General features: G+C 29.8%; 2 protein-coding genes across 7 annotated transcripts; both read right to left on the reverse strand.

Annotated features, from left to right (window-relative positions):
* Positions 1 to 1101: 1101 nt before the first annotated feature.
* Positions 1102 to 6418, reverse strand: LOC105195855 (transmembrane protein 19). Its single transcript, XM_011161469.3, has 6 exons — positions 5704 to 6418; positions 2613 to 2723; positions 2142 to 2429; positions 1940 to 2044; positions 1559 to 1774; positions 1102 to 1432 (listed from the first exon to the last, which is right to left on the reverse strand). The coding sequence occupies exons 1-6, from the start codon at positions 5855 to 5857 to the stop codon at positions 1278 to 1280; spliced, it is 1029 nt and encodes a 342-aa protein (XP_011159771.1). The 5' UTR covers positions 5858 to 6418; the 3' UTR covers positions 1102 to 1277.
* A 630-nt stretch (positions 6419 to 7048) lies between these two features.
* On the reverse strand, positions 7049 to 16631 carry LOC105195856 (A-kinase anchor protein 1, mitochondrial). 6 transcript variants are annotated; one of them, XM_011161472.3, is made up of 6 exons: positions 16399 to 16631; positions 10615 to 11373; positions 9688 to 10197; positions 9397 to 9612; positions 9155 to 9285; positions 7049 to 9068 (listed from the first exon to the last, which is right to left on the reverse strand). In XM_011161472.3, exons 2-6 carry the CDS (start codon positions 11327 to 11329, stop codon positions 8970 to 8972), a joined length of 1671 nt encoding a protein of 556 aa, XP_011159774.1. In that variant the 5' UTR covers positions 11330 to 11373; positions 16399 to 16631; the 3' UTR covers positions 7049 to 8969. The 6 variants fall into 6 exon arrangements, with proteins under 6 accessions (XP_011159774.1, XP_011159775.1, XP_039308118.1 ...); XM_011161473.3 differs by lacking the exon at positions 16399 to 16631 and adding an exon at positions 16178 to 16392; XM_039452184.1 differs by lacking the exon at positions 16399 to 16631 and adding an exon at positions 12439 to 12573.
* Between the last annotated feature and the right edge of the window lie 450 nt (positions 16632 to 17081).

Below are 17081 nucleotides of genomic sequence, written 5' to 3' on the forward strand. Positions count from 1 at the left end.
TTAATCTAGAAAGGATACAGGAGTTCAGCGGGACTCCACATTGACGTGGGATTCCGCTAAGATTAGATGCCATTAATAAAAATTACTTTTTATAACTAATTTTATTTTTAATAAAATAAAATAATTAAATTGAAAAGATAAATTTTATTGAATTTTATTAATTAAGATATCAAATTTATATTTACAATAGATACATATTGTATTATATTTGTTTGATAATGATAACACGTTTATATTATTTACTCTAACATTACATGTACATAAACGTATAAAATTTAGCATATTAGAAAATATCACATTTACTTTCTACTGAATAATAATAAAATTCTTTAATTTATTAATCTTTAAAAGTAATAAATAAATTAGAATATTTAACTTTAATTCTTATTTTATTTTATTTAAAGACAAATTTTCTCAAAAAAGTACTGTATCTAATTTTCTTCCTAAAATGTAAATTTTTTTAGTTCAAAATTGAAAGATAATAGGAATTAATATTTAATATAAATATTTGCAATTGTTTCAAAGTTTTTAGCTATACGTTTTTAAAAGATAATGCGAATATTCTGTATATCTTAAAATATTTTTAGCATTACATGTATGTTCTTCATTAAAAAATTCCAATTATACAAACTTTAAGTTTAAGTCTTCATTAGAACATCAAAATAAATAATGAAATACTTATATTGATGCAGAAAACAAAAATATAAATATAGAAGTTTGCGATAATATTTTCAATGCAAACAATACATTCTTTGAAAAAAATTACAAATAGATCCTGTACATAACTTTTTTTAGAGTATGTACTTTAGCAAACAATAATGTGAATTGCACGTAAACTATATGAAAACTATATGAGTTTTATATTTTTATACAATCCATATTTAAATTAAATGATAGTAAGATTACATTATATATAAATGATAGCGCAGAATAGAACAATATACTAATGTGTTGAAAAATAATCAATATTTATTAAACAAATAATGATCTTTAATTAAAAACATTATAAATAATTTGTAAAATAGTAAATCATTAAAAATTATCAATATTTAAACTATTGCTATTTTAAGATATTTGTTGTATTAAAAGTTAATATAACAATAATTTAAGCAAGATTCTCTAATTCCTAATGTAATATTTTTATTCCTAAGTAAAACACCATAGATAAATGTATAAGATATACAATTCAATTTGTTTGAATATAGAATGTAGAAAAATAATAAATGCAATATTAGAACATTTTGTTGTTAAATAAGTCTGGGAGATATTTAATCCTTTTATGGCCAGAAAATATTGGCTATTCTCGGAAGAATCAGTGCAATACCTATAGAAGAAAGGAGATTTACACTGTGATTATCTAAGATTTGTTTACCGCAAATGTGTCTTACACCTTTCCCTGGCCGCTCTACTATAATACCTTTTTCGTCCACTCCTAAAAATATGCATTAATTATTTCATATAATAAAAAGATTCAGATATTTAATTAAAAACTATCGACTCTTACGGATGTACAATAATTTAAAAAATAATACAAAATTAGAAAGTACATTTACATTACCTGAATACTGTAAAGTCGCGCCGAGAATAGAATCTAATATACTGCCAAAGAGACCTCCAAATCCGGCGACGATTACAATCGGCCATTGTGGCGCTGCTAATTGCAGTACGGCTGTATCAACGGTGTTTATTATCGTAATATAACAGAAAAGTCCAACTATTAAACCACCAACGAGAGAAGATATCAAACCTATCCATGATACACCACCATTCGTTCCTTGAACAACAAAGTATGAAGAATTCACATCTGCTATATTCACCAACTTATTGTAAAGAAAATAACAGTTAATCTATTAGCAATTTGTAAATTTTATATGTAAGGCTTGTTTTAACAAAGCAAACAAGTATTAATCCGTTTATTCCAAAAAATTATCATTCTTACCTTTCGGTACTTTTTTTCTCGTCGTGATGAGGAAAGGATCACTTGTGCTGATTACTGTCCCAATCTCGGAAGCCCACGTGTCACCATTGCAACACGCAAATGCTCCTGCAAAATTGTTAATTACGTTTAAAATTCAATAGCACTTCTTGTAATACAACATTTCAGTTTCTATAGAAAAATATTAGAATATTAAAATTGTTACCTATTATTCCAACAGATAACCACGAGTTTCGATATTCCTTATCGAAGTCGATTGGCCGTTCTCCACTTCCGACATCCAATAAATATAATATAGCTAATTGCGTAGCCATGCCACTATTACATAAAACCTGGATCCAGTTCCGTTGACCACCCTCTTTGAAATCAGCTTCGAATTTACTCTTTTGCGTAGACCGAAATTTTGTTATCTTTGATGAAGTGACAAAAAATGTAATGAGAGCCATTGTATGAATAAAACTCGCGAGTACCAGGAAAAAACCCACAAAAAAGCCTACAAAAATTCATTATAATTTTATAATATTACAAGATCTTAATATTACAAGATTAATAATTTTTAATTTCGTGAATTTTTCATGATTTGATGAAAAGAAAGTTTTTTGTTAATAAAGTTTAATTATTAGTTTTATTCATTTAGTTTCTAAAGAATTATCAAAAACTAGTCAAGTTTAACTACCAAGAAATGCACCACTGACATCCAGACTTTTCTTGCGCAAACCCCAAAACATAAACATAATTGGAATGACAACTGCAGCCAACCATCTCCATGGTGAGATCACAGAATGCTCTAAAATAAAAATAAAAATGATTCCATATTTGGAAATGTCGCTATTTAGATTCAATTGCAGTTACATAGCGAAAATGTAACGTAATTTAGATAAATTTATACAGAATAAATAAGATTTTACAGTGCATATAATAAGTAATATTTTCGTCGATAAGGCTTTTCTTTTTGATTTTCAATATCAATCTGAAAAAATCATGTGAATAATGTATTAAATGAATTGAAAATGAATTAAAAATGAATCCATTAAAGTAGCAAATTAAATTATTAAAATCAACCTTGATACGATAAAAAAAAATTAATTTTCAAGCCTCAATCATTTTACATTGACCTTTGAATAGTCAACGTTGCAGATTAAGTAACTGTTATATAATACCTTTTTCGCAAACGCTCTATTCGGTTATGCTTTAAAAAAGAGACGTTTAAGTCATTGATTTGATAACGAAATATATTTTATTCATTTTGTTTTTACATTTCAATGTTGAGCATTTAACACACACACTCTCTCTCCCTCCCCCCCCCTCTCTCGCCTGTAATGTGATAATCGTAAATAAAAATTTAGTAAAAGGTTTTTTTGTGAGAACTAATCGAGACATAAAAACAAAAATTAAAAATTTAAGCTTAATTTCAATTTTTAATTTCCGCTCGTACATTTTGATTCTTCAAGATTTATAATTCGCATGTGGCGCAAAAACAAAACAAAAGCTGGCTGAGCAATAAAAGTTAATGACGACCGACTGCAAAAATAACATCAAACAACTTTGCTATTCGTCGATGGCACAATACTGTCGCATATATTATTGTATGTGGCTATATATTTATTACAGATATTGCGAATAAAGATTTGTTCTCAACACATTTCAAAAACGCACTCATAATTAAAAACGTGCTACAATCTCAAATTATAAAATATTAGAACATAATGTTTTAAAAAACAGAGAAAAAAAAGAGAAATATATTTAAATAATACTTAAAATAAAGTTTACAGGATATTTTATTTTATTTTGTGAAAACGTCAAAAAGTAATATTTATTATCTGAAAGATTCAATATATTTATGTTTAATACTTTAGATATAAACTGCCACGTTTACATCTAAAGAAAATGAAAATAAAATTTTAATTTTAAACTTTAATTTTAAATTTTAATTTTAAAATACTTTTTTCGGTATTTGCAATAAAAATGTGCAGCTCAGTTCGTATCACAGCCTTAATTTGTTTCAATCAGATGCTGCAACAAGACGTGTGACAACATATTTGCAGACTGCAAAGTATTAATAATGGAGTAGTCCATGCGTTTTTATCAACTAATAATTTATTTAGAATCTACAAAAAATATAGAATCTAAGTCTTGTGCAACGCTTTAGAAGAAATAATTTTAAATTCATATTCATGGTTTAATATTGCTTAATTTTTTGCGATGTTATCATAACGCACATATCTTCGTAATCTCTTATATCGTGTTATATCGCGAGATTGTCTATTTTGGTAGTTCGATAAAAAACATAGATAATTATGCACGGGTAATTTTATTCAAAGATCGAATTTGAGACAATAATTAACCTCAATCGCATAAAAAAATTTACGCCATTGTATTTATTTTCTTCATGTGTGGCACATATTTCACTTATTTAGCATCTTTTATTTTTAACGACGTTCGCAAGAAGAATCTTATAAAAATTTTGTTATTTTTACAATCAAGATATACAAACAAAAGCTAAAAATTTAAATTATATTATAATTCATAATACAATAATTAAAATAAAACCGTGATCATATATATAATTAAGATCTAGAGAAAATCAAAGAATGTTCATAGCAGGATTCTACTAATGCACAATTTTGACTTCATGCATAATCCGAAAGTTCTTCTTGTACAAAGAACCATCACTTACATATGCTGCAATTAATATTCCTGGCAAAATATTTTTTTTTAGAATTTTTCACATAATTCTTCAGGACTTACACAAAAACCTTCATAACATTTTAGAAAGTTTCTCAGATTTCTTATTCATATAATATATTACATATACAAATACTTTTCAGAAACATTGAGAAAGTTTATATTTTTTCAACAATTCCTTATATATGCAAATTCTGAAATATTCCAAGATTTTTTTTATTCATAATTTCTTAAAATTTTATAAATTTGAAGAAATATAATTTAATATTTAATTTTTATTATTTTATAGAAATAAATTTAAAATATAAAAGTTTTATATTTTAAATTTATGAAATATGAAACACAAAAATTTAATTTTTTTTATTAGAAATGTAATTTATCTTGAATTACGTATTTGTACTTGTCATCGTGTTCTTTCCACTTGACATCTACAACAGTTCTTTTTTTTCCTAACCTGAAAACTGTATTTGCAATTCATTTGTACGTCATATAACCTATCTCTGTGAGGGTTCAAGACGTAAATTTAAAAAAAAAAAAAAAAAAAAAAAAAATTGTAATTTATTTTTAAGTCTATTGTGCAATGAAAACATGGACATGAATGTCTCCTTGCATGGGCAATAGAAACAAGAAATAACATAAGCAATATGTTTCAATCTTATAGGAAACCATATCAATGCACAATAAAGATATAGAATCGTGGAACACGAAATAAAATAGGAAAATAAACTTATACGTGCTCAGGGCACATATTATTAAACTTTTAGGAATTTGAATTCCAATCGGAATTATTCAATAATTACTTGTTATATTTTTATTGTTTTCTAGAGAAAACGCGGAATAATTCCGATCTGAATCCATTCCTAACAGTTTCACAATGTATCGATCACAATGATACGATTTGATATGAGATTCCCTTGTACCTATTGCCTATGGCTTTCATCGTGCAATAAATTTTGTATTCAAATACGACGTAGCACGGATTTAATAGATTTTACATCTCATAACGCAAATATATATGCAGTTACTCCGATCTAACCTCTAACGCGACTGCTTGAGAGCGCATTTAAACTTTTATACGAAACCTTCTGTCAAGTTAGTTGTGTCCGGCCATAGAAGCGAATAAGTCACGTTCACTATCCAGAAAAGCATCGAGATTGGGATGGCACAGGCACTCAGGAGTACCGGCATCAGTACACGAAAATGCCGGTACTCCTTACAACTTCCAAAGGAAAGCATGTTAGAGTACACGCGTCGCACGCACTTGGATCTTGATTTGCGACAGGTCTGTCCGGCCACCGAAGAGCCACGTTCGACCGCCGAAAGTAGTATGATCTCTAAATACGCGGTACATCAACACGACGCCGACGACGCATATAAAAATACGCGATTATTCTCCCCTTCCGTATATATACACAACCGAGTCAGCTGTTGACCTTGTGAAACGCATGCCGCACATATGGTCGCGGACGGACCAAGATGGAAGAACGATGCTTTCTTTTTTTTATCTGAAGGCTGAACCAAAGAGAAAGTCTACTTTCTAGCTGGAATGTTAAGACACAAGAGTCCGTTTGGGGCCACCTACGAGAGAGGTTGCTTATTAGGTCGTGTTCGGAAACTTCACCCGGGTGCACCTGATAAAACTCACACCATTTCACAATTTGTGTGATAGCGAGTCGTTCGAAAATACTGTTGGATGCACCTTAGAGATAAAATTTTTTATCTTAAAATTTCAGGGTGAATTTGGGTAATTGTGTAACGCGATTTGAGTTTCGTTGGGTGCACCCGAGTAAAGTTTTCGAACACAGCCTTACACTTATATTTTTATGTCTGTCGATTGTATCACAATCGGCCGCCGGAACTGGCCGAAACGACAACCGTCGTTCTGAGCTTCATAATCCCATTATCATTTTTGCACATAGCGAAATCACCTCCTCCCTAACGAATTACTAGGGACGAGTGCCAATAAAAAAAGGAAGAAGTATTTTCTCGTCTCTTAAGATGCTCCTAAATATTGATCGCATTAGAGAACATATTAACTTTTTGTCTTGATTGGACAGATCATAAAATCCTTTTGTAGAATAAAAGGTGCGCACCAAATAAAACTTGGATAGAATTTAGATTTTACGAGAAAATCAGAAAGAAGTTACTAAACGCTTTAAATTTCATACACGAACATGATGCATCATATATCCTTTAACATTAATTAAACAAAAATAAATGATGCATCACATGCATTATGCGTGAAATGGAACGCACCCAGTCTTAAGTAATAAAACTATAGCTTTGGCTCTCGTAATAGTCATGATACACAAATATTCAAATACGATAAGCTCAGTAGAAAAATTCTTGAACATAGAATCTGGAAAATACAAATACCGAAAAAACACAAATTTCGTAAATTGTGTGAGAAATTTTTTGTAATTATAATTTGACTATTTACAAACATCTTTATTTCTGCTTTACAATACAAAACAATGGCTTAAATCTTAGCATTATGCTGTTCTCTTTATTGTTTCTTTTTATGCTATATTTTACAGAAAATGTATAAAAGATGTAAGAGAAACTTACAGTAAAGATTGATGCAAGTCTGATAACTCCAAAGATTATAAATATACAAAAGCTACTAAATTTACCCAATTAATATAAATGATTAATATAAAGCTAAGTGTTGTACAAAATTTGAATATGTCAAAAATTGCAGTCAGCTACGTATATATACACAAAATGAATTATGAATGAATATTACGTAACGACGTTTGTTGCGCCATATTGTCGTTATGTTTTTTTGTTCAAGAATTATAATAAATTATAATAAACTAAGTTAATCGCAGCTTGCGAGAAAGCATGTATACTGTGAGCGATTTAATGATTGTAATATTACATGTATATATTTCTAGAAAAATATTTCTATATCACGTTCCATCAACAATATTAAATATTAACATTCCATATAACTGCAAAACGTTTCCAGTTGAGCGCGCAATGCACGAGTTACAAATTATTTATACTCTTTTTTTTCAGTTAACTAATTTCTACTGCACTGAAATCTTGCATAGAAAAGATCAACGTTTACATATCGCGTATGAATCATCGACATCGAAGTAAACAATTGAATATGTTTTACACGTACATACGTCTGGATTAATTCAAAGTATCCTTAATCTCTTTGAAACACCAAAAATCTCAAAAATCATTCTGAGATAATAATTAGCATGCATAAAATATAGTTTTATGCTATGATAATAAAGTTATACAAAATACAAGCTACTGAAAAATAATGTTTGGAAGACAAATCTCTAAATTGGTAGTAAATTTGAAATAATTTCATACTCTAACGTGGGACATCAAATGCAATGCAATATTCAACAATAACTTTTACGATAACAAGTTTAATCTACAGTGATCTATCTAAAATTAATCTGAAAAAATTAGAGTTGTTTTCAATGGATTCTCGAATCGTCCTCAATCGCAAATGAATGAGTCACGTAGAAACGAATTTCCTAATTCGTCTGAGTTATTCAATACGTTTTAGACGCTACTTTGTAAAATACAATGTTATTGTTTATTCTATTCTACGACCAATATTATAGCAAATCTATATAACTTCCTCTCTTATGAAATTTAAATATTCTACAATCGATAAATTATTTTACAATATACACAAAGGTATAAGGATATAGAAGAGTTAAGCAGTTATATTTTCTTTACGGCAGTCTCAAGGCGCTCAAGACAATGAAAACAATTGTTTGAACGTTTATGTGAAATTATTTGAAAGACTCCTCTTGCAAATAACATTATCGGTATGAAAAGTTTTTAGTTTTCCAGATAAAAGAGAAAATATCACGAGCGATATACAATTCGGAATTGATGTAAAAAGGTTCTTACGTTATTGGACTAAATCAAATCTTTTGTACTTGTCAGAACTCATGTGAAACGAGTTTTGTGCTTACAGAATTGTTCTTTCCGAGCAATATTTAAGGGTGTAACTGTAAATGCTATTTAAACGCGACAAAAATATCTGTCTCCTGTACAGCGAAATATAATCTATTTTCATAATTGTTAGAATAATATATAATATATATATGTATATATATACTGCGTTATTTACTTTATATCTCTATATAGATAATCAACCATTAGGAAATATATAAGTCAGAATATTTACAGTGACTTCAATAAAGAAATACGAGAATGAATAAAGTCAAAAAGCAAAATAATCAATTTTGACGCGATTAAAGGAGATTATCAATGGCGATTGTACTAAACTCTAGTCCATACTGACTAAGAACCGTAAATCATGCATGATAGTTTGATAGGAAATCTGAAAATAGTAGAGTTTTTACAACTCTTATGTACAGATGGATTCAAGTGTTTCTGGCTTCATCTGCTCCCATGCTACATGTTCAGCATGTCCGTTCATTACCAATTCATCAGTAAGGGAAATTAGCTTTAAAAAAAAAAAAAAAAAAAGATTTAATTAATTTTGTATCAAAAATGTTTGCAAAGAAAATAATACTCAAAGATAATACTTACTCCGTAATTTTGTATAGTAAAATAAATAGTTGCATAAACATTAGTTTGAATGCGACCTTCAACCTGTGCTTGGGCAACTCCCTTTGAGGAACAATTTTGTACTACGTTGTAAGCTTCTGTCGACCATATACCTATAAAAATAATATAAAAATATAATTATATATTTTTAAAAATAATTTTAGAATAAAAAAGTATAATACATAATGTGGAAAAAAATATACATAATATTAATACATAGTTACCGTTCTTTGGCTGGATATTTGCTAAAAAGACTTCGATTGCTTGGAAGGGCAAGCTGAAATAATTATATAACAATGGCCTACATTGGGAATTGTTAAACTGCCAATAACCACCATAATCAAGTAATCGCACGACGCTTCTCTCTCCCGATGGATCTGGGCGTTCAATATATCCTCTAACCCATTTATCGCTCCAATATACAGCTACAAAATCGCCCTCTACAAAGCAATATATTTCATAGTCCATGTATTCTGATTTTTGTTTTTTTAACGCACTAAAATTATATCACTTACTATTCAATACATCCGGAATTGGCAAAAATTCTTTGCAATAACTCCTCATCATATCATCCTCTAGATATTGCAAATAAGGAAATGACGGATGAGTCGGAAGCTGAACGAAAAGCCAGTTTGGCTTAACAATATGAGAGATATTGATGTCGTTATTAACACCAACAACCAAAGACAAGGGCCGCTGTATAAAGAACGGAGCTTCTTCATTCACCTCAGATATTGTTGAGATTTCCGCTAATGTTACCTGCGGAAACCTTTTCTCTGGAAACTTCTGCCTTATCATTTTAAGCGCAACAGTAATTCCCTCAACACTGCCTCGTATCGAGCAAATCTTATGATCGCCATCGCAAGGGTGATCATTGACATATATGCTGACGTTGGCTTTTGTACGGATACTTTGTAAAAAGTTACCATGTCGGCCAATCAATCTGCCCACTAAATGTTGCGGTATAGCAAAATTGTGTGTGGTTGGTGCAGCATTGTCCTTTTTACCACCGTTGATGCTTCCACCTGTATGAAAAAATAAAAACTGTCACTCAGATCTCACAAAATAATGTTCAATTGTTCTCTTAAAACTAATATTCTACGATTCTACCAATAAAGAAATAAAGAAAAGACGGAACTTCTCATCATCAATAATTATTCAATATTCATAATTTTAAAAAGAATATACATAAAAAATTACACAAAACTAATATGTAATTGTACTGTTTAATTAAATATATTTTTTTAATATATTTTTAAAATTTTGATTACTTGAAAGAGTAAGCTCAAACAATTAAACATCAATGGTTTATATTGTGAATTACTAAACTGTCAATAACTACCATAATTAAATAAATGTAAGTTTCTTTCTTCCGACAGAAGTTCAATATATCTAACCAATTTGTGTGTTCTGATCTTCTGTAACCCTGTTCCAATATTCACCTTTTCCACTATCCGTATTGCTTCCTTCGCTCCCGCCTTCGTCCGTAACGCTGCCGTCTAGAACTACGGAAACTGGGCTTTGATTGGCCGAGTCTCTTTCGTCGGCCACTTGTCCCTGATTTTGCACGATGTGTCCCTCAGATTGCTGTCCATCCTCCTTATAATTACATTCATTCGTGGTAAAATCTTGCCTAGATGGCTCCGTCTCGCAATGTAGAGTTTGCTCCTCACTGGTGGCATTTTCAAATGTTCTCGTTACGTTGTCGACGTTCTTGCTGGACTGGGAGGATGCGCTCGTGGCGATCATTTTAAAACTCTCATTCGCATTATTGCTAAACTCTGCATCTATGTGTTTACTCTGACTACCGCTACAAAAGGTGGATTGTGGCGTTGAATTTTTTAACGGAATATCTATGTTCTCGCTGACCTTCCTTAGAACGCGAGTCGGCTCTTCTTGTTGCGTGTGGCAGCAATCAACAGAGGATTCCTGGTTAATCTCCTTCTGGACATTAGACTCGTACAGGTTGATATCAACCTCCTTCATATTATTTAAAATCACTGGTTCTACATGATTCGATTTCGTAGTCCCTCCTGAGTCATTCCATTGAAGTTCACCTCTGTCTATCCGACGGCGTTTGTACCAAAAGAATGCAACGGCAACAGCTACCGCCGGGACTGTCCACTTCGCTAGCTGTACACGAATTGAAGAATTCATAGTACGAATCCACGGTTGTTGCCGTTACTGGAAATTCGCTGATACTGAAATCGAGGTAGACACCAACAGCTTTTTAGTTCCTACTATTTCAATAAATACTTAAACAATAAATATTATTTTATGTAATTAGATATTTTAAATATCTTACATATGTATATTCCTTCATCGTTCGTAGTAGGATTAAACAAATTGTACTATAAAAATTATACTATATTATTAGTTTATGTAGATTTCAAGTTGTGTATATACATAAACACACACAACTTAAAATCTACATAAAAATCAATGCTACAATTTAGCACTGTTTAATCCTACTATGAACGATGAAGGAATTGGAATGTATTCTGCTTACAGCAAAGTGAACACCTGCTGATCAGCAATTAATACGCGGAAACAGTCTGTGTAAAATGAGACGGCATGACAACGTGGAGTTCCATGGACTTTCTTTTACGCATAGCAATTAATTTTTCTATTCATGCATCACAATAAAGAAAAAAAATAACACGTTTAGAGGCTTTCAAGACACAATGCTATACACAATAAGCATTACATTTGTTTAAAAAAAAAAACGTTATATGAAGTATTTAAATGTCTGGGTTATTTAAAAAAATGGGTTTTTAGTTTAGATATTATTCACACATCTAAAATATAATATAAATAAAAGTTAAATATAATTTCGGATTATCACATGGCAAAAACAGTGCAGAAGAGCGATCAAATGTTTCGTGATGTCAAATATTCGATAGTGAAGTTATCATTGAAATCTCGAATCATATTGTCAAAGCAATGAAGCAAAACTTCTTATATCTCATCATTAGGATATTAAAAAGTATATATGTATATAAAAATGTATATAAAAATATATAAGAATCTAGACATTCAAACAATTTAAAATCTAATATGAAGCATTTCACGTTGTTTATATCAATATACAATCGATTCACAAACATATCCAGCTGGTATCCAACGATAACTTGCTTCTTACGTATTTGAAATATTCCGTCATAATCGTTAAGTGATACTTAGACGGTAACTCTATGCAATGTCCCAAAATGAGCCTGAAGCAACACGCACCGAAATTAATCAGAAAGCTGATTACGTGAACACACTATCGATGCTAGCATGGCTGGAATTGTACTACGACTCGCAGATTTTCAACACATGGTTCACGCTGAAGACCAGTTGGACTGGACCGTTCGCCGGTTACGCAGGCATGATCACGTAAGATGGCATTCACACCGTGATCAAGATCTTCGACAACATATAGGGCTACGCAAAAATAATAAATCTAATGAGAAATATTCTACGATTTTCTAAGATTTCTTCATCTTTCGGTCAAGATAAAATTAATTTAGAACATAAAATTATTTTACATAAATTAAATCTCGTATTTTTATTAATAATTTCACTGGTATTTTCTCAGCAATATGCATGAATTAGTCAACTAATACTATTTCTAGATCAACAAACAAAAAAATTATCCAGCATAACATGACATTCTCATACACTTATTCAAAGAAATACGAGAACATAAGATGTTTCTAAAATATTTGGTCAACTTTTATCGATACATTCTATTAATTGATAAAAAATATAAACAAAAAGTCTGCAAATACAAAAATATTCCATATAATTGCGATCTATCATTCCATCGCAACAATACAAAATAAAATAAATAAACTGATACTGATATAAAATTATAATCATTTTTAATAGAAGTTTTATATGCCAGTATGTAATGTAAATTAAAAATCTATTCAATTTTTAGTTTATTTCGACAGAGATATAAGTCGCGATAAAATTGGTGGATGAAAGTCACCTTTTGACTTTGAGTACTTATAATTTTACGTATTTAAAGGTCGAGACAAAATTTTCTCGAGAATGCTAATTAGTTAAATAGAAAGTAGATATGTTACTCAACGCTTGAAATGTTCGAAACTATTGGCAGGAATTTCAAAAAGTGATACGAAGAGCTTAAGACTTAAGTCTTAAATATTTTTAAGAACAAAAAATATTAATAAAGATGAAATATTAATGTTACAATATATCATAGAACACAGAAAGATGAGAAGAGAAGAACAAAAAATTGAAGTTATACTTGCGAATTGTAAATCATTGCAATGATTCATCGTCAAAAATTTTTACTATACAGAGTGAAAACAATGATTTTTTAGTGCAATAATTAAAGAAACGTTAAGAAGTTTCACAAATTTTAATAGTTTATGGTTCTACTAAAAAAAAGCATCTTGTCGAATATTTGTTGAATATTATGTTATTTAAGATTTGCTTATTTCCTTTGTATTAATAATCTTCAGATTCAATAAAAAAATTGGGCATTAACAACTAAAGAGAAACATGCTATGTCAAAGGACGTATTGGTTCAACGCGCTCTTGGAATGTTGAATCCGAGCTGCTCGAGACTAATGAGGTAACCGGTGCGAGTAAAGCTTAATAAAAACATCAAAAGGAAGGACGGAAATCGTGGTAACTTGATAAACTAAAGCAAACCTCGGAATTCAACTTATAACCTTCAACTTCTTATCTAAAAAAAATCATTAAAGTTCTTGATGCCTTAAAATCGAAATCAGGTTTATTATAATCAATTATATTATAATCAATTATATTATAATCAAAACAAAAAAATTGTATATTTTGACATTATAATGCCGAATCAAATTAATTTTGTATTTTAAATAAAAAAATAATGCTTAGTAACAAAGCAATTAGTCGCCAAACATTATCCAGAACCAATCATCTTTCATGTTTTTTTAATAATATAACTAGCTGTTGCATTTTCTACCTCATTTACACAGTCAGCTATTATCTGTGAAGTAAATCTGTGGAATATAACTAAAGAAAATTTATGTAAATTTATGTAAATAAAAATGTTAAGTATATACATACAGTGATATACTTATCATAAAAATCGCGCACGATTTTCTATGTTAGAAAAAGCAAACTTTTTTTTTCGACAAGATCAAACCTAAGTAATTTTTAAATGACTGCAATTAAAATTAATAAAGGTTTCTAAATTATGCATGAATCAGAGACGGTATATGCCGGTCTGTAGATATAATGTTCGATTCTCTATATGCCAATAAATTCAAAATAGATAAAAAGCACGTCACAGTCTATACATACGTATGTTAAAGTTAAGTTAAACAAATTTATGTTCAAATAAATCCCAACATCGTTTAAATGAAAATAATACGATGTAAATAACATGGATTAGGTCAAAGTACACACAGATAATAATTTGTATTAGTATTTCATTGCTTAGCAGAGAGACAAATAAAGTTTGAAACGATTTTGACAGATGGAATGTCAATTCCAATTCGTGAGTTGATTATGAAACTAAATAAAGGTAAGACAATCACTAAAAATATTACAAAAAAATTAATCAATTTTCTTTATTTTTAAAATATAAATTCAGTAATACAAATTAAAAATTTTTAACGTATAAGGCATTTGCAAGAATTAAAACTGCATTTGTATGTATAATTTCAAGTTACTTAAAAATATATAATGTGTTCTAAAACTTGCACAAATAACTGAAGAAAACTGATTATACTGTTAAAATTTTATTTAAGATTATTCGTATTATTAATAATATATATAATGATCACATAGTAAGAAAAATAAAAATTATTAATTAGAAGAGAATAATACATAGATTTTATAAAAAATGTATTTATGTAAACAAGATTATGAAAAACTTTAAAGTTTAGTCTTATTCAAATGACAAAGGTAGTTTTAACATTACAAGTGATATGTAAAAGTTAATATTAAGTAAAGCTATATGCTTTAAATACATTAATAGATAATTTAAATCATAAAATGTAAATAAAAATAAAGCTTTTAAAAAATTGTATTTTTCTGCTGAGATAACCTCTACTATTATATTATACAAAATAAAATAGCAATGACTATTACAAATCTGTACAATCATTAGATATAAATTAAATGGAATATTTATGGAAATACAAAAGAAATTATAAAGAATAAAAAAGCTTTTTTGAAAATATAACACAAGATGTAAAAAAAAAACAAATAATATTAATACAATAAAATAATATAAAATAACAATTTATTAATAAATGAAAGAGATTCTCTTTTATTTTATTATTTAATATATATACAAAAACTTATTTCTAGTAACAATTTTTGTTACCGTTTCAAATACTTTTAATTAATTTATTGTTTTTCTCCATAAAATAATAATAAAGAAAATATATTTAGAATCAAAAGACAATCAACAAAAAGTTTATTAAGAATTTAAATAATTTTTTTAGTGTTAAAATGTTAAAAATGCATATAAGCTGTACTAAGATTTCCTTTGTTAAATGTATGTAAACAGACATTAAATTTATAGAACATAAATATATTTAGAATGATCTATAAATAATTGTATAAAAATAGAACATTACTACTTGCACACAATATGACATACAGCCTACGATTTGTCTATATATAAAATTCAAATTGCCATATACCAAGTATGTATCTATAAGCAATTTTGTATAGTTCCATCAAAAAATTATATAAAATAATCATATTAACATCAATATTTTATTAACGACTGTACATGCAAACAAATACAAACAAGAATTTGGACTCTGAGACAAAATGGATGTAAAAATAATAGAGTATAATAAACAACAAATGATTCATATTCAACAAACACCATAAGACAACTAGAAAATAGTAAGCGAAGACTAAACTTGTGGATAGCTTAGCTGAACTTAACGCCGTATGTTCCAAAGATAGAGCTGAGGCGGAGGCGGAGCAGGAGGAAGAGAAGGAATTCGTTATTATACACAACTGATTAGAAATAAAGTGGAAACATACGGGCATCTGCTTCCAGTATTCCAAACCGCTCATTAATTCCTACTTGTCGTCGGTCGTATGGCTATGTTTGCCCTCGTAATCAGTGTCTTATTGCCATACTTCTCGGTCGGTATAAAGCGGCCGGAAGAAGGAAGATAACAAAAGACGGTCTGCCGCACAGAGGCAAGCCGAAGGAGAAGCACACACGGACGCACGCATGGGACCTCGCCGGGATTACTTACCAATGTTATTAACGTATCGCGAGGCTGCGACTAATTTGCGAATAATCGTGCTCTCCGTTCGAGGGCTCCTGAAAAGACTTTCGGCGCGCCGTACGACCAACTTGCGGCGAATTTTCTACGAGCACACGCCACGTGCTAGCGGTGTTTCACTGAGTAACGAAATACGGATATGGCGACAGCTCCGTTGTCAGCGTTGTCTCTCTCTGGTAGTCTCGGACAGTCTCGGTAGTCTTCGTGGCTGGATTGTTCTCGCTGCTTCGCGCGCACTCTACCGGCCACGAGAAGCGTGTGAAGAGCGACGACCAATTGCGTCATTGCGATTTGTAATTTTTAATAATGCTCATTTCCATCAATGTAGATTAACTTTAATCTCAGTTTTAATTTTCTCTTTATTTTTTTTCAATTCTTAGAACTAAAGAAAGATAAAGAATAAGTTAAATTGAGAGATCAAAGTGAATCTGCGTTAGTGGAAATAGGCATGTGACGGAAGTCCATGGTGGTCCACGGAGTCTGATTGGCACGCGTGTCATTTCCCTAGCGTTACCGCGTTATTTACGTTACGTGTAAAAGGTAAAAAAATGGAAACAGAAGAAAAGGAAAATGATCTAACAAACCAGCATAGGTAAACTTAAATGAAAAAATAACGATGCCCTTAAGGCCGGTCTCACTAATTTCGATTACTT

Source organism: Solenopsis invicta, chromosome 7 (assembly GCF_016802725.1).
Source record: "Solenopsis invicta isolate M01_SB chromosome 7, UNIL_Sinv_3.0, whole genome shotgun sequence".
Taxonomy (NCBI): domain Eukaryota; kingdom Metazoa; phylum Arthropoda; class Insecta; order Hymenoptera; family Formicidae; genus Solenopsis; species Solenopsis invicta.